The sequence below is a fragment of the Leptodactylus fuscus genome, chromosome 7 (genome assembly GCF_031893055.1).
Source record: "Leptodactylus fuscus isolate aLepFus1 chromosome 7, aLepFus1.hap2, whole genome shotgun sequence".
Lineage (NCBI taxonomy): Eukaryota > Metazoa > Chordata > Amphibia > Anura > Leptodactylidae > Leptodactylus > Leptodactylus fuscus.
Window position 1 is genome coordinate 21,993,802 of NC_134271.1, and position 26,704 is coordinate 22,020,505.

A 26,704-nucleotide genomic window follows, 5' to 3' on the forward strand; every position below is an offset into this window, starting at 1 on the left:
TGAGCTAGTGGAAGGTGAAGCAGTAGTTTCTGTTGTAGAAGTAGTAACGGTCACTGTTTCTGGTGTAGTGGTAGAGGTTTCTACAGTGGTAGATGGAGTAGTTGTTGAGCTAGTGGAAGGTGAAGCAGTAGTTTCTGTTGTAGAAGTAGTAACGGTCACTGTTTCTGGTGTAGTGGTAGAGGTTTCTACAGTGGTAGATGGAGTAGTTGCTGAGCTAGTGGAAGGTGAAGCAGTAGTTTCTGTTGTAGAAGTAGTAACGGTCACTGTTTCTGGTGTGGTGGTAGAGGTTTCTACAGTGGTAGATGGAGTAGTTGCTGAGCTAGTGGAAGGTGAAGCAGTAGTTTCTGTTGTAGAAGTAGTAACGGTCACTGTTTCTGGTGTGGTTGTAGAGGTTTCTATAGTGGTAGATGGAGTAGTTGCTGAGCTAGTGGAAGGTGAAGCAGTAGTTTCTGTTGTAGAAGTAGTAACGGTCACTGTTTCTGGTGTGGTGGTAGAGGTTTCTACAGTGGTAGATGGAGTAGTTTTTGAGATAGTGGAAGGTGAAGCAGTAGTTTCTGTTGTAGAAGTAGTAACGGTCACTGTTTCTGGTGTGGTGGTAGAGGTTTCTATAGTGGTAGATGGAACAGTTGTTGAGCTAGAAGAAGGTGAAGCAGTAGTTTCTGTTGTAGAAGTGGTAACGGTCACTGTTTCTGGTGTGGTGGTAGAGGTTTCTATAGTGGTAGATGGCGTTGTTGTTGAGCTAGTAGAAGGTGAAGCAGTAGTTTCTGTTGTAGAAGTGGTAACGGTCACTGTTTCTGGTGTGGTGGTAGAGGTTTCTATAGTGGTAGATGGCGTTGTTGTTGAGCTAGTGGAAGGTGAAGCAGTAGTTTCTGTTGTAGAAGTGGTAACGGTCACTGTTTCTGGTGTGGTGGTAGAGGTTTCTACAGTGGTAGATGGAGTAGTTGTTGAGCTAGTGGAAGGTGAAGCAGTAGTTTCTGTTGTAGAAGTGGTAACGGTCACTGTTTCTGGTGTGGTGGTAGAGGTTTCTACAGTGGTAGATGGAGTAGTTGTTGAGCTAGTGGAAGGTGAAGCAGTAGTTTCTGTTGTAGAAGTAGTAACAGTCACTGTTTCTGGTGTGGTGGTAGAGGTTTCTATAGTGGTAGATGACGTAGTTGCTGAGCTAGTAGAAGGTGAAGCAGTAGTTTCTGTTGTAGAAGTAGTAACGGTCACTGTTTCTGGTGTGGTGGTAGAGGTTTCTACAGTGGTAGATGGCATAGTTGTTGAGCTAGTGGAAGGTGAAGCAGTAGTTTCTGTTGTAGAAGTAGTAACGGTCACTGTTTCTGGTGTGGTGGTAGAGGTTTCTACAGTGGTAGATGGAATAGTTGTTGAGCTAGTGGAAGGTGAAGCAGTAGTTTCTGTTGTAGAAGTAGTAACGGTCACTGTTTCTGGTGTGGTGGTAGAGGTTTCTATAGTGGTAGATGGCGTTGTTGTTGAGCTAGTGGAAGGTGAAGCAGTAGTTTCTGTTGTAGAAGTGGTAACGGTCACTGTTTCTGGTGTGGTAGTAGAGGTTTCTACAGTGGTAGATGGTGGAGTAGTTATTGTTGGAATTGTAGCTGATGTTGTCTGAGTAGAACCTGTAGAAGTTGTTTCTAATGTTGATGTTGGTCTTGAAGTTGAAGTTGAAGTTGTAAAACAGAACTTCAATTTTTGAACGTTACAATTTGGACCACATATCACATAGGTAATGCAACCGTTATCCATAACTGCAGAAATAATTTGACCTGGAAAAAGTAAAACAAATGGAAAATACATATTTAACTGCTTGATAACTGTAAAAAAATGTTTTCATTCACTGACAGTATGCAAATATCTTGAAAGAATTTCAGACATTGACCCACATTTTCTAAGCAAATTAAGGCCACGGCCAAAAGTTTTGAAATTGATACAAATTTTGTTTTTTGACAAAGTTTGTTGCTTTAGTATTTGTAGATCTTTCAGACAGATGTTTCTATGATCACTGAAGCATAATTATGAGCATTTCACAAGTTTTATAACTTTGTATAAACTTTGATTGACAAATGCAGCTAGCTTATTAAAATCTCAATATTTCAAGTTTTTTTTTTTTTTTTCAAAACTCAAAATTAGTTTCTGGACCAAATCCTGACTGATGTCAACCAATTTTTGCCTATTCAATACTTGGAATTTATCACAATTTCTGTGTTTTTTTTCTGTCCATTTGTTTTTTTGAGGATTGACTTCCTCAATAGGATTAAGATCTGAATTGTCTCAGGGCCATGGAGTAAAAATTTCCATCTTTTCTTTACCCATCCAAAGGGATTCCATTGACTTTTTTTTTTTCTGGAAAAACGAAAAACAGGTTTGCATCATGAGGCCACCTAAATCTGACAATTTCTTGTTGTAATGCTGTGGGTACCATATTTTTTTGGAAAGCCTTTTGATCCTGAGCTTCTGGAGGGGGATGAATGCACTCTTCCTGCCAGGGAGGTCCTCTAGACCCACTTACATACCTCCTTACCCTACCTCCCAGACACCTAGGTAAGAAGATGTCCAAGTTTTTACCATTGCACAGCGGCAAAGACTCTCATTGCCAAAAACTGGAGGAATGTGGCTCCCCCTTCGGGCCCCAAGCTTCTTGCTAGAATAAAGGATGTTTGGAGCCTTGAGTTTTTAATTGCAAGTCTTAATAACACTGTATACCTTTCAATCTATTTGGACCCCTTGGGACATGGCTTCTGATCACAGATTCCCCCTCCCCTTTTCCCTTCTCGTTCTTCCCCTTGTCTTACGTCCTTCCTCCCTTCTACCGAAAGGTTACCACATATACCTTACTGTTTCTATAGTTTATTTAAAATGACTCTTGTGATGACCCATAGACTAGACAGTCGAAAAATACTCCAGATTTATCATCCAGCACCATCCAGTGTGATGAATCACGCGCACCTTTAGTCTGTCTTGTCTAAGTTTTCACTGTCTGAACCTCAGGCAGGATTAGAAAATTTTCAGCAAAATTTATTTAATTACGTAATAACTACACACAAAAATCACATACCCGGAGTAAATTTCTGACCATTGTCATAGCAATAGCAAGACGGCGTCGTTGATACTGTCGTAGATTGAGTTTGGCAGTGACTTACATCATCACAGCATATGTACCGTATCTCGTAGTCATAGCACTGCTTGGAAGCTTGTTGCGAATTCAGACATACCAATCCAAATTGTAAATTACAAATTATTGTCTGATTTTCTTTTATGACTGTTCCTTCTTTTACTCGACACTCAATTTCAACTGGCACAGTACAGGCTTTCAGGCTTTCATACTCTCCTCCATCATCTCCAGACGTAGGCTTATGCCCATCTATCCATCCTGTACGGTAACAATTTGGCGTACACGTAACTGGGCCAATTGTCTTGTTCGTAGTTCTAGAAACTGAGAATGGGGTTATTGGGGATGTGGTTGTTGTGACTGATCCTGTGCTTGTTGATGGTGTAGTAGTATGGGAAGTCTCCGATACTGTGGAATAAGCAAAGAGAGAAGATTCTATATACTGTATAGTAAGCAATATTCTGTGACACTGATCGTATGTATACATTTAAATTTGCATCTTCTTAATATTGCACGGATAGATAATAGATATTAGACATTTACTAAATGTTCTTGTTATTCTGTCTATAGTTACTGGGTTACATTGTGCGGTTCCTGACTACTGTGTATTTAGTCCTGCTACTGCGGCTCCTTCCTTTAGGGTAGTCTTGCCCTCTACAACTTGAGAGTTTAACTAGTGCACCAGTGAGCCCTGCCCAGCCAATCATAAGTGTTAGGAGTAGGGCCAGAGCCTCTGCAACGGTCTGCGGAGGTTGCCAGTCCTCTCCTATCTGCCTATCCCAGTCCTCGGGAGGCAGACCGGAACCTCTGCGGCTGTGTTGCCGGTCTCCTCCTGAGCCAGATCAGGTACTTACGGGATTTGAAGTTAGACAACGGGTCGGAGTCTATTTAAGATGGGTTCCCGCTCCGATTTGCCGCTGGCTATTCAGTTTTTCTGATAGTAAGCTCTCCTTGCTTATGTCTAGTTTTGCTTCTATTTGTGACCCCTGCATTGCCTTCTGATTCTGTCTCTGCCTCTTGATTGTGTGCTACGTCTACTCCTGTTGACAACTCCGACCTTCCTTTAGACCTCTTCTCCTTGAACCTGACTTTGTACTGCTTTGCTCTCCTGTTACTGACTCAGCCTGCTTGACCTTCCCTCTGGATTACCCTCTGTACTGCGCTGCCCTCACGTTGACAACCCGGATTGGATGACTACTCTTTGGTACTCTGCTGCCATCTAATGACTACTGTCTGCTGCTGTCTTCTGGTTCCTCAGACCTGGAACTCAACTCTGAAGACCTGCTGGTAAAAGTTCCCAGTTTCTGGTTCTGCTGTGATTTGTGGTGCGCTGTCTACCTGGCTTTGCCTGACCCATACCACTCTAAATGGTAGTAGCTGCCAAGTCCATCCCCACCATCTGGGGCTCTGGTGAACACCTCTGTGGGGTTGAAGTTGGTGTGACCCTGGGTGTGCTGGATGCTCAGTGCCGTGTTTGCCATTCTGATCAGTGTGTCTAGTACTGGTTCTCACTATTGACTCGGTACTGCATATGCTATGCTAACAACAAGCTGCTCATGGCAGCACTCTGCCTGAGCAACAAAGGTTCTTAGCTTGCCTGTGCCTGCAAGGGTTTCCTCCTTGTGTCCCTACTTCTGGTTCTGATTGGTTATCTTTGTATTGACCTTGGCCTGTTTCTTGACTCTGATTCTGCTCCTGACCTGCCCGGTCTGCTCTGCCACCACTCACCTTCAGACTAGACTCGACTACGCGTTTGCATAACCCTCTCAGGCCTTTTGGTCAGCTGCTACCTACACCGGGACTATTCCTAGAGCTGACAACCTTCTGGTCCCCAGCAGCAAAGACCAAATTCCTGTATAGACATTAAAGGGTGAAATCCAGAGGACCACTTAGACAACACCCGCAGGAGTAGCTCAAAGTAAACCGATTAGGTGGCACAGTCGGTCCATGATCAGTTGGGCATTATACTATCTTATATAAAAGCACTACAAAAGGCAAGAGAATAAGCAGATGTATGCAGCTTCAAAATGCACTACTTTATTACTTGCGTTTTTGCCTCGTTTTTTCACTGTATTTGCATCCTTCAGACACAGATACAGGTATATTCCCATCTCATCTAGTTTTTTTATGGCATTACTATTATATATTTGTATGGTGATACTGTATGCTTATCCCATACCATACCCCAATAACAACAGAATCAGTGATCCCATTTACAGTACTATCAGCGTAACCCCTGTAAACAGTGTCAATATCGAGCCCATTATTAGTTTATCATCCCTTTATCATCAAGTATTACAATAATGTCTCACTTGTGGTATATGTGGTTTGAGTAGTGGTGGGGCAGTCATAGACATTCCTTTCAATGGTTCCATTCTCTTTGCATATACCGATGACACAACCTTCTGTTTCACTTACTATATCATATACCGTTTCATTGTATTTGTACACACGCCCTTCATAGACACACACACACGCTGCAATAAAATACAAGGTATTTAGTACAGAAAGAAAATGGCAAAACAAAATATCGATAAACCTTATAAAACATTTCACACCACCAAAAACTTCCTATACGCTGTTAGTTGTTTAGTGGCATAGGTTACATATCACTTGCTCTATAACATGCTGCCTGCAGGTCATTTTTCATGGACAGGTCCCCTTTAATTTTAAGGGAGACATTGCTTTTTCACATACAGTAGATAATAAACGATGTTACACTGGTTGTTTTTGCTAATGTTAGACTTGGCCTAAAGAAGACCGGACATTTTGGTTTTAGTAAAGGTTTGAATTCTCTCTGAAATAACAATTCTGGATCTTGTGTCTTTACAACTTGATGTTGTATATCTCCTTTGTTAGCCAAGTGGGTGTAACCAGTTAGGGGTATGTCCCTGCATGTTCTGCTGTTGTTAGATCAATGTTGACAGTAGCATCATGTGACACAGCTGAATTGGTAACACCCATTTGGCTAACAACGCCTAAATTCTCGTATAGAAGCACATAACAGCGGGGGCTTTGAAACTCAGAAATCTAGATCGTCTGCGTTCCTATGGACAAATAGATCCTAGGTCATTCTTATGGGTAAGAACACATCTCTTTATTGGAAAGTGAGATGTCACATCACGTTTGGGGGAAGAACTCTCCTTTATCAATTGCAACAGTAATAAGAACCCGCTTGGCAGGTCTTAGAAGAAGTTCATGAACTTGTCTCCTTCTATGACCTGCCAAGCGTTACACTTTCCAATAAAGAGAAGTGTTCTTACCCATAAGAGTGACCTAGGATCTATTTGTTCTGATGAGTGCAGACGGTCCAAATTTTTGGGTTTACCAAGCCCCTGCTTTTATGTGTACTTATTGACGTCCGTTTACCCATTGACATTGGACCTATCTGCTGCCACCCCCACTGATCTAAAGTGCATATGTTGTTGTGACTTATTCACAACCTATCAAGGTGAGGGGCCATCTTGGTCACTGTCTTTTATTATCTATATTCCAAACTTGGATTTCCATCAGATTTACACTATTTTGTCACTCGGTTTCTTTTTTGTATTTGTGAGCATTCTAAATTTATAGAAGGAATAACAAAAACACTGCATAACATAGAGTTTTACTTAAAGGGATTCTATCATTAGAATCCCTTTTTTTCTAACTAACACATCACAATAGCCTTAAGAAAGGCTATTCGTCTCTTACTTTTAGATGTCTTCTCTGCGCTGCCAATCAGTAGATATTCCGTTTTCCGTCTTTATGCAAATGAGTTCTCTCGCAGTACTGGGGGCGGGCCCCAGCGCTTAAACAGCATGGGAGGCGTCCCCAGTGCTGCAAGAGAACTCTCCATCTTCTTCAGGAACTGACCTCTACGTGTCGTCTTCCGGCCTGGCTTTCAATCTTGAGGTGGCGTTGGAGAGTTCTCTCACAGCACTGGGGACGCCCCCAGTGCTGTTTGAGCACTGGGGACCGCCCACAGTGCTGTGTGCGAGAGAACTCATTGTTGGATATTCCTCTGTTCCACAGTATTTATGGATAAATCGCTAACTGGATGTTTCCATTCTTATTCTGCAAGAAATGTTTTCCTAACTATGATATACAATGCGATATACAATGAAGATGGTCATTTACAAAAGAGGAATTACTTTTTTGTACCCCTAATTCTTCTGATCAACCACCTAGATGAAAATTTTACTTTAGTACTTGTTTTCTGAAATAAAAGTAGAGTGTACTTCTACTTGGTGTGAAAATACCAAAATTTTTCTTGCGTCAGTATGCTACAAACTTACCTCTGACATCATAAAAGCAAACTATGCCATCCTCAGTACAGTTACTGTGGAGAGAGAAATGTTAATATATTTTTCATTAGATGTTTTAAAGAGGTTGAAGTTAAGAAGGTCACAGGTTCAGGGTAAGAAAAACACTGATTTTGACTAGTTGCTAAACCTGTCCATGATTTGTGTCTGGTATTCAGTGTAAAAATGGAGGGCATCCAGCACTCTGGGGTAAAATCCTTTAATTTTATTTAGAACACATTAAAAAATTCAATCCCCACTAGAACTGCTAAGTCAATGAGTCCCTGTTTGATTTTAGAGCATACCACAAGCTTGAAACATGTAGAACACTCAAAATTTAATTGTGTTATATATATTGGAAAATATATTGGAATTTATCCTTGAGTACCAGATACCACACATTTTTACCGTTGACTTTGTACCTAAGAGTCAACCCTGTCTGTCTATTGTCCATGAGAATTTTTCTCACTCTAGGCCTCCAGCACACGGTGGTTTTTACTGTCCTAAAATACTTATCTGCAAATTTGGCAAAAATAGAAATTGTGTTAGAGAATTGCTAGATGAGCAATTCCCCAGTAATTGCTGGTGAAACATAGGAGAAAAGGAATGACAAGACAGTGAGATCTAAGACTGAATCTGTCCCCAGTCCCTGCCTATTTGCCTCACCTACCCTAGGTGTTAGGAGACAACTGGTCGACAGTCCCTTCCTGTTATAAAAGTGGTAACACAGAAAGCAGACAGGACAAACAACAACAAAAGGGAGGTCAACTGGTCAAGGGGTCAGTACCAGCTGAGCAGCACAGTATAGAATAAAAATCTGGTGAATGTGAGCAAACAACAAATAGGAAGGAAGAACCCTCCGGAGACATGAGTGGAAGAACGGAATAAAAGCTGTCAATCATACAGATAAAGCTAAGATTAACTATTAGAGGATCAGAGGGAAGCTAAGGTGAAAGAGATGGGTGTGGTGGAAAATCAGGTGCAGAGGTGAGAAAATAGCCTAATACCATGATGATTGCCAAAATATTATCTCTATCCCAAAAGGAACAGACTCCCACTGGTGGACAGTGCTGTTTTGATCTTGTTGGATCTCATCAGCACAGTTTAGGGAAACTAGTTTTGGCTGAGAGACTGTAGGCTATCTGAAAAAGCCATGCCTGATGTTTAAGGGGGCTGTCCTTGAGGTAGTAAAAAGAGGCATTGTTTTCCTAATTACCGTATATACTCGAGTATAAGCCGAATTTTTCAGCACAGTTTTAGTGCTGAAAAAGCCCCCCTCGGCTTATACTCGAGTGACCAAAAAAAAAAAAAAAAAAATATAGATTTTTTTTTAGGGGGGGGGGTCTATGACCAGCAGCAATATCAATGTATAGAATCTCCCATAAAATAGTGGGGGAAAAAAGAAACTTAAAAAAATAAATTAATTAAAAGTTCTAAATCCCTCCTTTCCCTAGAATAGACACAAAAGTAGAAAATTACTGTGAAACACAAACACATTAGGTATCCCTGTGTCTGACAGTGCCCGGTCTACTGAATATAGGGGATCTGCAGTGCTCCTGTTCTGTCGGTAAGGGGTTAATAGGAGCACCGCAGATACCCTATAGTCAGCCAGGCTGAATTCCAAGTGGGGGAAAAAAAAAACAGTTGTCAAGCTCAGGGAAGGGGCAGACAGACAACCAAAACACCCCCTCCCCTTCCCCAGCACCCAGCAACTACTACACCCAAAAACTATGACCATTTTAATTTTTGAAATTTTCCAGTAGCTGCTGCATTTCCCCCCCTCGGCTTATACTCGAGTCAATAAGTTTTCCCAGTTTTTTATGGTAAAATTAGGGGCCTCGGCTTATATTCGGGTCGGCTTATACTCGAGTATATATGGTACATCCTGGAAAACAGATTTGCATATTCCCCAGAACCCCCCAGTGGAGCTAAAATGGCTTGTAAGTCTCCATACGCCTGCAAAGGCACTCTCCTTCAGCAGTTTTCTTAGTCCCTGATCCACTTGGTAGTGACTGTAAAATGCTGCATTTTTTTCCACGTTGCGGTGTTTACACCATGTGGGGCCATGGACTTAAAAGCACACATTATTGATGTTTACCAGTACACTTATTTTACTTTTAATCAACTTTTTTAACGTAATAATTAAATTTTTGTCCAAATCTGTAAATTGCAGTTTTTATATATTTAAAAGGAAAATAATACCAAACAATGCAGTTCTCCCCATTTGAAAAAAGTGTCCCCAGCTTGTAGTATTTCCTGTCTTCATCCAAGCAGCCACATATGGCAGTACACTTCATTTCATCTTCATCAAAATACGGACGTTCAGGAGGACAGTTAGGATAACATCCTGTTGAAAGCACAAAAATAAAAAAAGATTGTAAATTTTTTTAACATTTTTTTTTGCAATGTACCTTGGACACATAGGCGTGGCAAGTATTACACTGTAAACAATGAATTGATAATTAGAGCCGTGGTCTCATTACCTTCTAGGCCTCTGATTGGATAATTGCAGGTTCCATTTGGATTCCTACAGGTTAGCAGGCAGGGAACCCCACAAGGCTTATAGTGCCACTCGCAACCATCATCTTCATTATAGTAGTCACAGAAAAGAGCTGTTTACAAAGCCAACATTGGAAGTTAAAAAAACAAAAATAGAACTTAAAAATCCGTGTTGTGAATGGTAGAATCAATTTAAGGGGGCGTTCACACTTACGCCTGTGTTCGCGCGCCGGATCTCCATCCTATTCCCTTGGAAATGGGTTTTTAAAGCAAACCGCCAGTGTCTGTATGCAGCCCGTCCACGGGGAAACCGTTGTTTTTGCACTGACACAAAGTTGGACATGCAGGACTTTGGGTAAGTCCACACGGGGTTTTTCGGTCAGGATTTTGAGGCTGTATCCATCTCAAAATCCTGACCAAAAAGATGGCTCCCATTGAAATCAACAGGAGCCGGTCAGTTATTTTTTCCGGGAGCCGCAAAAATGAAGCGACATGCTCATTCTTTCAGGCGGAGTCGCCTCCCGACATCTGCCTGAAGACACTCCCTCCCCACTAGGCCCATTCATTTGGCCCTAATCCGGAGCGGAGCATCTGCTGCACCAGCATCCAGTCACAGCTACCTGTATTTTGGTCTGGAACCTGAGGCGGAAGCCGCCTCAGGTTCCAGACCAAAAAAACCTCGTGTGAACTCCTTTGTGTCCTGCCAAAAAAACCTGCAAGCGGACACGGGTGCAAGTGTGAATTCCCCCTAACAGGTTTAAGACTCACATCTGAGACTGACAGTTCAGAAAATTCGGATCATACACCCTCGCTATGTCAAAGTTTTTGATTGAAATTTGAGATGTTAAAGGGGTGACCTGATCTCATTCAACCCTATTCAATAACAATTAGAATCCATTGTATTCCATCATGAATTATTTTGCTCCTCGTGTTATTGTCTCCAAGATTTCACCTTAAGTCTCCACGTAGCAAGCCACGGGAAGAAGCACTGCAGAAGAGACTACCATGAAAATGCATCACGTTTTTTTCTGCAGCGTTTTTCTCTTTTTTTCTCTGTAGACTTTCTTCCCCTATTATACCTCTATATGGAAAACACCAAAATTTTTTTGCATTTCAATGTGGGGCCCCGGCCTAGGTGGTTTTCCTAGATTTTTTTAAACTCTTTTTTGAAAGAGCCATTATAAATTTCCATGTTTGAACTGTGCCCAACGAACTTTGACATTTGAGCCAATACTTAGGCTTACGTGTACATGTAATAACCAGAGGGTTGCGTGTTTACAATATATACAGCAAAAAGCAAGAAAGATTGAGTGTTGCACATGATAAGAGGGTGTACTTGGTGTGAATAACACACTGCTAGGAGATTTAGCAAGTGGGGGGGAAGTTAGAACTCTTCTACATCCCAATTTTATTGACTGGAATTTGGCTTAAAGACAAAGTCAAGATTAATACATCAATGAATTACTCACGGCAGATGTCTGGAGTTCTCCAAGCAATGCATATTCCGAATTCTCCACAAGCCTGTGCATAGGCCGCCACTGCTGTACAGAAACACTCACAGTCTCCACCCGTGTTACATGCACATGAATCAGTGACACATGAATCATAGTACTTAAAGGGGTCAACCTAAATTTTCAAAGAAAACTTCATGAACTGTCTTGACCATACTCTTATTTGATAATAGGTCAACAACCATCATAAGCATTGTAAGGCAGAAGTAGAATTTTAGATTTATTATACATACCTGTGTGTGGCAAGCGGCAAAGACTTCACTAGTTATGATACTGCATTGTTTCTGCGCCCAAGATACTCTATATGGGTTTAGTGAACAAGGATCCCTGTGGGAAGTGACATCTGGGCAGGATGGTTGTGACTTCCAACTGTTTGCAAATTCTTCTATGTTTCCAACAATGGCATTGTTGCGAGTTGTGTAATCATTGTTCGCATTTCCATCATAGTTTCCACACAGTCCACAAAGCTTCCCCTAGATGCATGCAAACCAAATGTTATCAGACTGTTTCAACAATATGGCTAGAGATAATGGAATAGCTATTTGCTAATGTAAGGACTACAGATGAGCGAACAGTGAAATGTTCAAAATTCAAAGTTCGATTCGAGTAGCCACTGAATACTTGACTGTTCGATCGAACATCGAACCCCATTATAGTCTATAGGGAATAAATACTCGTTTAGGGGGAAGCCACTATTCGACTCAGGAGGGTCACCAAGTCCACTATAATTAAGTACAAAAAATGGAGTGCACTGAGCGGATCGACAATTAAAGTGGATATACCACGACTAGATGTACGACCAGGTTCCTATGAGCGGCAGTTCTATTCACGTCCCCTAGGACAGGGGAACGGCAAAACTAAAACAATAAACCAGTTTGGGTAAAAACCAAAAAAAAAATATATAGAAAACTGCGCTGAACCTATATCAGTAAAAAACAGGTTTTTATTGAAGACACTAAATAAAAATACACACGACGCTGATGTGCCAGCGTTTCGGGGTAACCACCCCCTTTGTCAAGTGATACAAGGTAAGAGCAAAGTTGAACCTTAAGAAAACATATAAAACAAAAATACAAATAAGAAAAAAATCCCTTAACAATCGGTTTCATGTATCAATCAAAAGTAAAAAATTGTTTCAACAGTGTATAAAAACATTTCAATAAAAAACATATGACAATGTATAAATAGTATTCCAAGTATGTATACCATTGGCTATTTTTAGACACAAAACATGTATATAGCAGCCAACGGGACGCGATACGAGAATAAAGACACATTAAAAACGTGAGAAATTAGTTATATCTTTTAATCTTACCTCATAACTCAATAAAGATGCGCCCAGAAAGCACACAGTTTGGTGAAGTTTTAAATTTGTCTATTGTTCTAAAAAAAACTGGGTGATCGGGTGAAGCACGTGCACCTTCAGTTCGCGGGCTTTCACAGTATAAGATACCTACACGCTAGAGTGTCATCAATATTGACAGACACAGGATTGAGCACTGCAAACCTGCCTACCTTTGGACCACAGGTACTAACATTTTATAGTAAACTACAATAGTGTTTTATGACAGTGAAATCTGTGTAAAGTGTTTACAGAATATGGCTGCTATATACATTTTTTTTTGTTTTTACCCAAACTGGTTTATTGTTTTACCAAGTCCACTATGACACCCCAGGAAATGATGCCAACACCCTGGAATGCAACTGGGACAGCAGGGGAAGCATGTCTGGGGGCATCTAACATGCCCAAGTCACTGTATTACGACGGGATCCCTGTCAGCTTGCGATATGCGGGAGCTGACTTTTTCCCATAGGCCAGCACTGCTACATCTCGGCATAGGAAAGCATTGACCAGCGTTGATTGGCCGAATGCCATACAGAGTACAGCATTCAGTCAATCAACATTGGTTCTGCCGGAGGCTCGTCTGTGAGGAGGCGGAGTCTAAGATAGGACCAGAATGGAGACTGCTGTGGACCGATCTTAGACTCTGCCTCCTCCAGCATAACCAGCGTTGATTGGCCGAATGTTGTACTCTGTATGGCATTCGGCCAATCAACGCTGGTCAATGCATTCCTATGCCGAGATGTAACAGTGCTGGCTGTGCACTCAGCACTGCTACACCAGAAATGAAGCAGAGCTGAGTGTGCGCTGAACCCTGATCCTGAATCTGATCTTAGACTTCACCTCCTCACAGACGAGCCTCCGGCAGAACCAGCGTTGATTGGCCATATGCTGTACTCTGTATGGCATTCGGCCAATCAACACTGGTCAATGCATTCCTATGGGAAAAAGTCAGCTCACGCATATCGCAAGCTGACAGGGATCCCGACCAGATAGAGCCCCAAAGAGCTGGGTGAGTGACTTTCCCACCTAAATAAAGGTAATCCCTAGCTAACCCTGCCTGTACAGTCTCAACAATGAATGTTCAGGACAGCCAAAAACTGCAACCACGAACGAAAACATTGCTCAAGTTCACCAAATGGTGCTAGAGAGCCTCTGCTATCTCCCTAGCCTTCATTCGACGGTTCTCTAGCACCATTTGGAGACCTTGAGCAATGTTTTCGTTCGTGGTTGCAGTTTTTGGCCATCCCAAACGTTCATCGTCAACCAAGCTGGTACAGCCACGTTTAAATTGAGCTGCCCAAAATTTGACGGTGGTACATGATGGTGCAGAGTCCCATATACAGCGTCCAACTCGTCTTTAATTTGCGAAGGTGTATTGCCTTTCAAAAACAAATATCTAATATTTGATTTTATCCACTTTCACAAAATCACTCACATCAACTCACTACAACGACTGTCAAAGAAAAACCGTTGGTGCAAAATGGCTGAAATTTTTGTGAGTACATTCCAACGCATGCGCCAACAAATTCCCCAACTTTGGTTGACGAGTGTTGCCATCTACATGTGGAGGTCAGAAACTTTTCAGACTACCCTCATAGCTAGTATTTGCAGAGTGATCTGCGGTAAACCAATTTTTTGTTGCATAAACCCATAGAAATCTGTCCGACCTTGTTGAAATAAGAAAAACACCCACTTTCTCATGTTCAGCTTCCATGTCATACTTTACTTTTGAACTTGATTCAAGGTACAAAAATGAACAGCGCAGACAATGGCTCTAACCCCATAGATTTCTGGGACAGCAGATTTGAACAGTTCAAGTTTGCTGTGGGTGTAATGTTTTGTCCAGACTCATTGTACCGAAGAGGACACAACTTAGATATGTGAAAATGAATCTGGCATGGATCCAGGACAACTCTCTGGCTGTAGCCAAGGATTAAATCTGCTATTGTGGACCGTGGGGGGGACTAGCTATTTATCACCGCCATTTTCCATGCTGTATTTCTGCAATTACTGCTACCTCTTATCTTTGATCCTTTTATCTGCAAAATTTGTGGATAAAGACCAGAAGTTCTGTATGAAGTACACTGATATTTTTTAAGGGGTATGACCTCTCAACTATGCGGTGTACGTCCTGTTATCTCTACGTACTGCCAGTGACCGACTGTTTCACCCCAAGTGAATCAAAGGTCCTTCCTCTCAGGCTGTATAATCAACATCAGGCTAAGCGAAGATCACTACGCACAGAGAACTAAATGATCCTGAATTCTTTCTTTTTTCTTTTTAGTTGCTATGACTCCCAGTATCTTTTATATCTGCTATTCTGAGCTTGTAGGTGTCTTTCTTTTAACCCCTTCCCGACATTCGCCGTAATAGTACGGCGCTGCAGGGAAGGGCTTCCCGCAAACCGCCGTACTATTACTGCGGATGCATGGTGCGCACACAGAAACTGTGTGCGCACCATGCACAGCGGGTGTCAGCCGTAATACACGGCTGACAATGCCCTGTAACACCCGCGGTCGGAACCGGGTCCGATCGCGGGTGTTAACCCCTGAGATGCCGGTGATCAACATGACCACCGGCACCTCTGGGGTTACAACGTCATATGGTGCCGATCGGCACCCCCCCGCGCCGGTTTGGGGGGGTGCCGGTGTTCGTAGGGGGCAGCCCGGGGTCTGATCAGTGACCCCGGGTCTGCCCCTTCACTTACCCCGTCCTCGCGCCTGGCCGATCCTGCCGTAAATGAAGCTGTCAGCCTGTGCATCCACACAGGCTGACAGCTTCCTATACTCTGCAATACACGTGTAACACGTGTATTGCAGCGTATCTCTATTGAAGCAGTGATCAGCCGATCACTGCTTCAATCCCCCATGGGGACAGAAAAAAAAAGTGAAAAAAGAGTCAAAATAAAAAAGTTTAAATAAGTTTAAAATAAATTATAAATAAATAAAGCCCCCAAAATCCCTTTTTCCCCATATAAAAGGTTTTATTATGTAAAATAAAGAAAAATAGAAAAAAACATTACATATTTGGTATCGCCGCGTCCGTAATAACCTGAACAATAAAAATAAAACATTATTTAACCCGAACGGCGAATGTCGTAGAAAAAAAACGTAGAAAACCGCACAAAATAATGATTATTCACCACCTTTCCCTTACAAAATGTTCAATAAAAAGTAATCAAATGGTCAGATGAAAACCAAAATGGTACCAATAAAAAGAAGAGGTCTTCCCGCAAAAAATAAGCCCTCAACCAGCTCTGTCTAGCGAAAAATAAAAACGTTCTGCCTTTCAGAAGATGGCGATGCAAAAACAATAGATTTTTTTCCCTGAATTGAATGCTATTCTGCACAAATAGCAATGCATTAAAAAATCATATAAATGAGGTATCGCTGTAACCGTACCGACCCGCAGAATAAAGGTAACATGTTACTTATGCTGTACGCTGCGCGGGAAAAAAAATAAATGCTAAAAAGCAATGCCAGAATTGATGTTTCCTTTTACATCCCACCCAGAAAGAGTTAATAAAATGTAGTCAATAAATTACAGGCCCCAAAATGGTGGCATTGAAAAGTACATCTAATACCGCAAACACCAAGCCCTCATATGGCCACATTGCCAGAAAATAAAAATAAAAATCTACCTTGTACACTGTGAATGAAAATAGAATGGGATTTGGTGTACCCAATTTACTCCGCACAGCTTACACATTCACTTCGGGGTTACTAATGCTACTACATCACTTGATAAATACTTTGAGGGGTGCGATTTTCAAAATGGGGTCACTTTCTAGAGGTTTCCACTGTTTTGACTCCTCAAGGGCTTTATAAATGCGACATGGTTCCTGAAACTGATCACAGCCAGATCTGCCCTCTAAAAGCTCTTTGGCGCGCCTTCCCTCCTGCGTCTCGCTGTGCGTCCATATATTCGTTTACACCCACAAGTGGGGTACTATGGTAGTCGGGAGAACTTGCCTAACAAATTGTGGGATGCGTTTTCTCCTTTAACCCCTTGTGAATGTGCAAATTCTAGGGCTAAACGAAAATATTAGTAAAATAAATTCAAATTTGAAAATTTCACCTCCATTTTGTATTAATTCCTGTTAAGCACTTATAGGGTTAAATTACTAGGTATATGTTGTTTTGGCTTATTTAAGGGGTGCAGTTTTGAAAATGGGGTGATTTATGGGGGGCTTTAATACAAGGGTCTTTCAAAACGCTTTCATAACTGGATTAGGCCCTTTAAAAAATGGGTTTTGGAAATTTCTTGAAAATTTTGAATATTGTTGTTTCACTTGTAAATCTTATAATGTCCGTAAAAATTAAAAGGGCGCCTAAAGTTTGATGCCGACATAAAGCAGAGATCTGGGACATGAGATTTATGATATAATTTTGGCGGTCTGACTATCTGTATGTAATGTACATCATTTCAAACTTTATAAAATGCATATTTTTCAAAATTTCCACCAAATTTCCAATTTTTTTATAATTAAACACAAAACATATCAACCAAAATTTACCACTAACATGAAGTACAATGTGTTACGAAAAAACAATCTTAAAATCACTTTGGTAAGTTAAAGCGTTCCAAAGTTATTGCCACATAAAGTGACACGTCAGTTTTGAAAAATCGAGCTTGGTCAGGAAGTCAAAAAGTGCCATCGGCGGGAAGGGGTTAATATATTACTATATTATCCATGCTGCTGTAACACAATGAATTTCCCCATGGCGGGACTATTAAAGGATTATCTTATCTTATAGTACAAATCAGTTGCTATCACAACAATAGGCTCACCTGAAAATCACTAGTGACTTTGATGAAGATGGTCGTCTTCTTATCCCATAATAATAGTATACCACAGTCAGTCTCAACAACTAAGAAGATACCCGTCAGTCGTACTCTGTATGGAACACTGGTACCCTCACCCTTCTGGGCCACATTAAGACGATCATCATCAAGAATTAACTCGTAATTCTGTAAAGAACAAATAGACTCAAGAGAAACAGTATAGGATGAAAGCGATGGCTCTGACAAGGAGACAGAGTTTGGTTTTTATTTTATCGTAGTTTTCTTTACTCACCTTCATGAAGATTTTGATGGATTTAGAGCAAGTCACACCTGTGGTTCCACAAGGAACATTTTCTGTTACGATCCTAAACAAGCTGCTGTTGTCATTTGGAGAGCAATGGTCCTTGAGATGAATAAAAAGTACTGCATTCAATAGGTATACAACTGAACATACATATACTGTATACACAATAAACATAGTCGTAAGTCGTAAAACATAATGATGTAATGTTGAAAAGATATAGACCAACATGGAGACCAAATCTACATAATAAAGTAAAACACCAATGTGGACAGATTCCTGGCCATAAACGTTGTGTCATCAGTGGCACCATATAGTGGTATTGTGCGCACAGGATGTACCTTACCATTTTCTTGGCTAAACATACAGTATCCCAAGATATGGGATGATATGACCACCTTTTTAGCCACTTAACACACTATAATGTAATAATATGACATGGGAAGATGTCACTTAAAGGTAATTAAACAGTAATTGAAAAACATGACTATTTTTTTTTTAAAAACAGTGCCACACCTGTTCATAGGTTGTGTGTGGTATTGGAGCTCAGCCCCATTCAAATCAAATCAAAGAAGCTTTATTGGCACGTCCGAATAGGCATTTGGCATTGCCAAAGCAAATAGAGTGGTGGGTATGAAGGGGAGTTGGGTTGGGGGGGAGAGTGGTAGGTATGGGGGGGTGGGGTGTATGTAGGGTGGGTGGGTGATTAGAGGGAGCAGTAATGGGGTGTGGCAGTCCATGGGGTCTCATCTTCTCATTTGGTGGCAGGTGGACACATATTGGAGCGGTGATCTCCACGGTGGACTCTTCTTCTCCTAGTAGGATTTAGAGTTTCCTCCATTCACTCAATGGAGCTGAGCTGTAGTTCTAGATAGAACCCATGTATATGTGTAGCTATGTTTTTCTATTACTGGACAACCCTTTTAAAGTACCAGGACTTGATTGAGGCACAGTGTTGTAGAAAAACATACAGTTTAACTTGTCATTTATTCATTGAATTCTCTATCTATGTAGCACCAAGAGTCCAGGGGTGGTCCTTATTAGAGATGAGCGAACACTAAAATGTTCGAGGTTCGAAATTCGATTCGAACAGCCGCTCAATGTTCGAGTGTTCGAATGGGTTTCGAACCCCATTATAGTCTATGGGGAACATAAACGCGTTAAGGGGGAAACCCAAATTCGTGTCTGGAGGGTCACCAAGTCCACTATGACACCCCAGGAAATGATACCAACACCCTGGAATGACACTGGGACAGCAGGGGAAGCATGTCTGGGGGCATAAAAGTCACTTTATTTCATGGAAATCCCTGTCAGTTTGCGATTTTCGCAAGCTAACTTTTCCCCATAGAAATGCATTGGCCAGTGCTGATTGGCCAGAGTACGGAACTCGACCAATCAGCGCTGGCTCTGCTGGAGGAGGCGGAGTCTAAGATCGCTCCACACCAGTCTCCATTCAGGTCCGACCTTAGACTCCGCCTCCTCCGGCAGAGCCAGCGCTGATTGGCCGAAGGCTGGCCAATGCATTCCTATGCGAATGCAGACTTAGCAGTGCTGAGTCAGTTTTGCTCAACTACACATCTGATGCACACTCGGCACTGCTACATCAGATGTAGCAATCTGATGTAGCAGAGCCGAGGGTGCACTAGAACCCCTGTGCAAACTCAGTTCACGCTAATAGAATGCATTGGCCAGCGCTGATTGGCCAATGCATTCTATTAGCCCGATGAAGTAGAGCTGAATGTGTGTGCTAAGCACACACATTCAGCACTGCTTCATCACGCCAATACAATGCATTAGCCAGTGCTGATTGGCCAGAGTACGGAATTCGGCCAATCAGCGCTGGCCAATGCATTCTATTAGCCCGATGAAGTAGAGCTGAATGTGTGTGCTAAGCACACACATTCAGCACTGCTTCATCACGCCAATACAATGCATTAGCCAGTGCTGATTGGCCAGAGTACGGAATTCGGCCAATCAGCGCTGGTTCTGCTGGAGGAGGCGGAGTCTAAGGTCGGACCTGAATGGAGACTGGTGTGGAGCGATCTTAGACTCCGCCTCCTCCAGCAGAGCCAGCGCTGATTGGCCGAATTCCGTACTCTGGCCAATCAGCGCTGGCCAATGCATTCTATTAGCCCGATGAAGTAGAGCTGAATGTGTGTGCTAAGCACACACATTCAGCACTGCTTCATCACGCCAATACAATGCATTAACCAGTGCTGATTGGCCAGAGTACGGAATTCGGCCAATCAGCGCTGGCTCTGCTGGAGGAGGCGGAGTCTAAGGTCGGACCTGAATGGAGACTGGTGTGGAGCGATCTTAGACTCCGCCTCCTCCAGCAGAGCCAGCGCTGATTGGCCGAATTCCGTACTCTGGCCAATCAGCGCTGGCCAATGCATTCTATTAGCCCGATGAAGTAGAGCTGAATGTGTGTGCTAAGCACACACATTCAGCACTGCTTCATCACGCCAATACAATGCATTAGCCAGTGCTGATTGGCCAGAGTACGGAATTCGGCCAATCAGCGCTGGCTCTGCTGGAGGAGGCGGAGTCTAAGATCGCTCCACACCAGTCTCCATTCAGGTCCGACCTTAGACTCCGCCTCCTCCGGCAGAGCCAGCGCTGATTGGCTGAAGGCTGGCCAATGCATTCCTATGCGAATGCAGACTTAGCAGTGCTGAGTCAGTTTTGCTCAACTACACATCTGATGCACACTCGGCACTGCTACATCAGAGCCGAGGGTGCGCTTGAACCCTTGTGCACACTCTGCTTCATCAAGCTAATAGAATGCATTGGCCAGCGCTGATTGGCCAATGTATTCTATTAGCCTGATGAAGTAGAGCTGAATGTGTGTGCTAAGCCATTAGCCAGTGCTGATTGGCCAGAGTACGGAACTCGACCAATCAGCGCTGGCTCTGCTGGAGGAGGCGGAGTCTAAGATCGCTCCACACTAGTCTCCATTCAGGTCCGACCTTAGACTCCGCCTCCTCCAGCAGAGCCAGCGCTGATTGGCCGAATTCCGTACTCTGGCCAATCAGCACTGGCTAATGCATTGTATTGGCGTGATGAAGCAGTGCTGAATGTGTGTGCTTATCACACACATTCAGCTCTACTTCATCGGGCTAATAGAATGCATTGGCCAGCGCTGATTGGCCGAATTCCGTACTCTGGCCAATCAGCACTGGCTAATGCATTGTATTGGCGTGATGAAGCAGTGCTGAATGTGTGTGCTTAGCACACACATTCAGCTCTACTTCATCGGGCTAATAGAATGCATTGGCCAATCAGCGCTGGCCAATGCATTCTATTAGCGTGAACTGAGTTTGCACAGGGGTTCTAGTGCACCCTCGGCTCTGCTACATCAGATTGCTACATCTGATGTAGCAGTGCCGAGTGTGCATCAGATGTGTAGTTGAGCAAAACTGACTCAGCACTGCTAAGTCTCTGCATTCGCATAGGAATGCATTGACCAGCCTTCGGCCAATCAGCGCTGGCTCTGCCGGAGGAGGCGGAGTCTAAGGTCGGACCTGAATGGAGACTGGTGTGGAGCGATCTTAGACTCCGCCTCCTCCAGCAGAGCCAGCGCTGATTGGTCGAGTTCCGTACTCTGGCCAATCAGCGCTGGCCAATGCATTCTATTAACCCGATGAAGTAGAGCTGAATGTGTGTGCTTAGCACACACATTCAGCTCTACTTCATCAGGCTAATAGAATACATTGGCCAATCAGCGCTGGCCAATGCATTCTATTAGCTTGATGAAGCAGAGTGTGCACAAGGGTTCAAGCGCACCCTCGGCTCTGATGTAGCAGAGCTGAGGGTGCACAAGGGTTCAAGTGCACCCTCGGCTCTCCTACATCAGAGCCGAGGGTGCGCTTGAACCCTTGTGCAGCCTCGGCTCTGCTACATCAGAGCCGAGGGTGCGCTTGAACCCTTGTGCACACTCTGCTTCATCAAGCTAATAGAATGCATTGGCCAGCACTGATTGGCCAGAGTACGGAATTCGGCCAATCAGCGCTGGCCAATGCATCCCTATGGGAAAAAGTTTATCTCACAAAAATCACAATTACACACCCGATAGAGCCCCAAAAAGTTATTTTTAATAACATTCTCCCCTAAATAAAGGTTATCCCTAGCTATCCCTGCCTGTACAGCTATCCCTGTCTCATAGTCACAAAGTTCACATTCTCATATGACCCGGATTTGAAATCCACTATTCGTCTAAAATGGAGGTCACCTGATTTCGGCAGCCAATGACTTTTTCCAATTTTTTTCAATGCCCCCGGTGTCGTAGTTCCTGTCCCACCTCCCCTGCGCTGTTATTGGTGCAAAAAAGGCGCCAGGGAAGGTGGGAGGGGAATCGAATTTTGGCGCACTTTACCACGTGGTGTTCGATTCGATTCGAACATGGCGAACACCCTGATATCCGATCGAACATGTGTTCGATAGAACACTGTTCGCTCATCTCTAGTCCTTATCACTGACTGATGGCTGCCACTGTATTCCTTCAGGGTATACAGGGATTACTGTCAGTCACTTAGTGAGACTACCCATTGGTCTCCTAAAGCCGTAATAAGAAATAATTGAAATCAATAAGGTACAAACCTATATATCAACCTGCTCAGCTCCTCCTGCTCTATAACATGCTGCCAGTAGAGCTGACTACATGTCCATCATGACAAGCTACCTATTAAATAGTTTGCTTTATACCAGGAATAAAATATAGTTTTGTTGAGTCTTGTAATTTAGACAATACCTGAGTGAGGGTATATTGGCATTCACCATTAAAGTTGTAGATTTTTCCATCAAAGGTGATAAAATGTCCATCCCCATAGACTGTACAGGTTGCTAAACAAGTATTGTTTGTACATTCCCACTTTCGTTTCTCGCAAACACTGTAAAAAAACATTAACAATATATTTTCAAGGGAATGTCTCAGCTACAATGAATAGAAGTTGAGCGCGACTACCCTGTTAGACTACTAGAGTCTCTAGGAGATTATGGATAGAGGCCCTTCCGCCAGAGAGTAAGAGGGAAATGTATACAAATCATTGATGGTATATACAGATTTTTTTATATGTATAGTAGAGATGACGGAATACCGTTCGATCGTGGTAAACACAGTAAAAATTCGTATCCCCTCCCACCCTTTTTTTGCACCAATAACTGTGCAGGGAAGGTGGCACAGGAAGCAGGAAAACGTAGGCATCGAAAAAGGAAAAAGTCCCCAATTCTGTGAGAGAAATCTCCAGCGCCTCCTCCATCTTTGGCTGCAACGGCTTCTCCCCGCGTCTTTTTCCGGCACTGAGGTCAAAGTTCTACACATGCGCAGTCGTCTTTGCCATTTTTTGTGGCTGCTTACGCGATCGTACTGCGCATGCACAGTATGCTCCTGTAGATCAACGGAGTACAGAGCGTAAGCGGCCACAAAAAATGGCCGTGGGAATGTGCAGTCGGCTCTGCCTGAGGCCCAATGGCAGAGCTGACTGCGCATGTGTAGAAGTTTGACCCCAGTCCCGGAAGAAGGCACGGGGAGAGGCCGTTTCAGAAGAAGATGGAGGCTGCTCTGGAGAGTTCTCTCGCAGCATTGGGGATGCCCCCAGTGCTGTTTGAGTGCTCGGGACCGCCCCCAGTGCTACGAGATCTCATTTTCATACTGAAGAAAACCGGGATTTCTACCGAACCGCGGCGTGGAGAAGACATCTAAAGGTGGGAGAAGAATAGCCTTTCTTAAGGCTATTCCTACGTGTTAGTCAGAAAAAATTGTATTTTAATGATAGGATCGCTTTAATCCAAATTTACTGAAATATATAAGTTATACATACCAAGTGTTACATTTGACTTGAATCGTTGTGCCTGTTTTATACATGGCTCCATTGTGTATACACGGACAGTCATCTTCATAAATACATCCTCCCTTGTCATCAGATATAAGCCCAGGTGGACACACACAGCCTGGTATACACTTAGTAGCATACTACATAATCCAAAGAGAACAATCACAAGTCAATGGAAAAGTTCATTACATGATTTAAATGTGATGTTGCTGAAAAATGTAAAGTAATAAGGTCTTAGATTTTGGGGGTGATTTATAAAGACCAATGTATTGAATGCTGGTCTTTATTTCTGTGGCTCTGGTGAAGAATGCGACCTCGTAAATGAGGCACATCCTCCAGCAGGGGACCTGTTCTAAAATCTATGCCAACTCAGAGATGGTGAAGATTTCAGGCATCATTTTCGATAAAGCTGGCGAGGTCAGCAGGAATATTAAATCCAATACTAAAAACCATAATAAATCTATTATGGGAAGTTTTTAATTTTATCTCATTTTATTTAAGGTTTTTTTTTCATTTTATATTTATCTATGTGCCTTTAGGGGAGCTTCAGCCGGGCCCCCCCTGATTTTTTAATAGGCCGTTACCAACTGGATTATTCCAGCCAATAATGGCTGCTATTTACTTACCTATCCCTGCTCCTGCACACAGCAGTGTCCTCTGTTACCTGTTATTTCTTCAGCCTCTTGGGGCTCCATGTGCCAAGCACGACGTCTTCACGTCGGAATGCCCTCATTGGCGCACAGAACCTCATGGAGGCTGAAGAATGAAGAAGAGAAGGTAAATTACTCAAGCAGATAGTCACTGTATGGAGGGCTAGTAAAGGGGTCCTTACTGTATAGGCGCCTGTAGTCTATTGGGGCTTACAATGAGGCAGTATAGTGTGCAGGTCCAGTAAAGAGCAATTACTATTGTACCATGTGGGGGAAAAAGAGAAAGAGGCACCGAGCCGACCAATGTGTAGTATAGGTAGTATTACAACAAGATCAAAGAAAATGGCCACTCACCTGACTGGGTTGTGTGGGACACAACAACCCTGGTAGATGTATAAAAAGAGGATGGTAAGCGTTGCGGCAGCTGGACCCACATCGGAGTGACATCAAAACCACAAGCTATGGATGGACCAACTCCCTCGGGGAGAGAGAGGAACGAAGGACCGAGGGAGTTGGGCGAGCGCAGTCCTTCTTTCCTCTCTCCCCCCGAGGGAGTTGGTCCATCCATAGCCTGTACTATGTGGGGGGTCCGTAAGGGAAACATTCTGTGTGGGAGTCTAGTAAATGGAAACTTTATTCCCTATGGGGGTCAGGAAAGGGGATGTTATACTATATGGGACTCAGGAAAGAGAGCATTATACTATGTAAAGAGCAGAAAAGGAAGCATTATATTGTGCAGGAGCCAGGAAAGGGGGCGTCATAGCTTATGTGGCCAGGAAAGGGTATGTTATACTTTGTGGAGGACAAGAAAAGGTGCGTTATACTGTGTGGGGGTCAGTAAAGGTGACGTTATTCTATGTGGACACCAGAAATGGGCATGTTATACCATGTGGAGGCTGGTAAAGGGTGCTTTATACCATCTGGGAGCCAGTAAAGTGCTTCAGCTTTCCACCAAGTGGAGTTGGAGGGATGAAAAATGAGGAGGAATCTGAGGCAGAAGTCCGCCTCAATTCCTCTTCATTTTGCACCATCTGAACAGGCCCTTACTCTTCCCAGGCCCTTACTCTTCCCTGACCCTTTCTGAACTCCAATCCCTAGCATCTCCTGGACCTCAGGGCTTGCTGAGACCACTATACCATTATGCTGCAGGGTCAGTGCCAGCTCTAATGGTGGATACAACAATATCAGCCACCTAACCCCTTAGATGCTGCTGTCGATACATACTGCAGCATCTCTGATTAATCAAGAAAATTGTTTTCCATCTGCTCTAGGTCATGACTATTTTATAATGAAGTGCAGACCTCCTCCATAACGAAAGAGCATCCTCCAGGGTCTGTTCCCCTAAATAAAACTCCACACCAGCTCCTTACTTGTTCAAACTTCTGGCATGGTTTATGCCAAAAAACTGGTATAAATTATAAATCTGATTGGGCCAGGAAAGTGGCACGATGCCAGTAGTGGTAGGGTGAATCCTTAAAATCAATTCCATTGGCAGGACCTAGACGTTCCAGTCCGAAACTGTTTATCTACATAAAATAACCAGAACCAGAACCATAACACTACAGTAAATGCAAAAACAGCAATGCAAACAGTATTGTAATAGCATTGATAAGATTGACAATTTTTTAGTAAATCCCATTCACTTTTACGGTTGTAGTTCAGCAATCTGCATTGCGTTTACTTGGCCCTGCTCCAGCCTGAATATAGTTGACCAGATGAGAGGAGAAGTGGGGTTTGAGGAGTCACAGTACTAACTTTTTGTGATGTCATAAAACATTGAACAAACGATGATGAAAACTGAAAAAGGTGAAGCACATTGGATGCGTATTTGCATAGACTTTGATATCAGTTGTAGTGATTTGAAAGAACAAAAAAACTGATGCTGATGAAACTGATATATGTGAACACACCCTTAGGGTGCATTCACACGGAGTAACGTGCCGTGTGACCTGGCACGTATACGCCGTGTGAGATTTTGAGCGCCGTATATGCTCCCATTGATTTCAATGGGAGCCTGGATCGTATACGCCGCATTATTTTGCAGCCATTATTTTGATCCCGGCCGCAAAATAACGCGGCGTATACGAGACTAACTCCCATTGAAATCAATGGGAGCGTTTACGGCGCTCAAAATCTCACACAGCGTATACGTGCCAGGTCGTGCAGCACGTTACTCCGTGTGAATGCACCCTTATAAGGTGCGGTATTCAGATTGCAAGTCAATCTCACAGGTGTATAGCTAGTAGGTTTGAGCCGATCTCGAGATCTCAGGATTGGTTTTAAAATCTGATTTCCGATCATTTACCAACCGATCCCAATCTTGATCGTGAAATTTGCTCAATTGTCGGAATCTGATCTTTCCTGATCCCGATCGCTCAACCATAGTCAATGCTTTT

The 26,704-nt window shown here is 43.0% G+C and overlaps 1 protein-coding gene across 1 annotated transcript in view; it reads right to left on the reverse strand.

The window, feature by feature from the left end:
• Window positions 1-1,732: 1,732 nt before the first annotated feature.
• Window positions 1,733-26,704, reverse strand: part of LOC142214426 (mucin-5AC-like) — a 69,770-nt gene continuing 44,798 nt past the window's right edge. The window contains exons 22-33 of the mRNA XM_075283372.1: window positions 23,647-23,798; window positions 22,578-22,716; window positions 17,819-17,929; window positions 17,533-17,712; window positions 11,630-11,869; window positions 11,355-11,511; window positions 9,870-9,998; window positions 9,589-9,733; window positions 7,381-7,424; window positions 5,416-5,580; window positions 3,154-3,511; window positions 1,733-1,760 (exon numbers count right to left, since the gene is read on the reverse strand). Coding sequence (XP_075139473.1) covers window positions 1,733-1,760; window positions 3,154-3,511; window positions 5,416-5,580; window positions 7,381-7,424; window positions 9,589-9,733; window positions 9,870-9,998; window positions 11,355-11,511; window positions 11,630-11,869; window positions 17,533-17,712; window positions 17,819-17,929; window positions 22,578-22,716; window positions 23,647-23,798 — 1,848 coding nt within the window. The remainder of the gene's footprint in view (window positions 1,761-3,153; window positions 3,512-5,415; window positions 5,581-7,380; window positions 7,425-9,588; window positions 9,734-9,869; window positions 9,999-11,354; window positions 11,512-11,629; window positions 11,870-17,532; window positions 17,713-17,818; window positions 17,930-22,577; window positions 22,717-23,646; window positions 23,799-26,704) is intronic.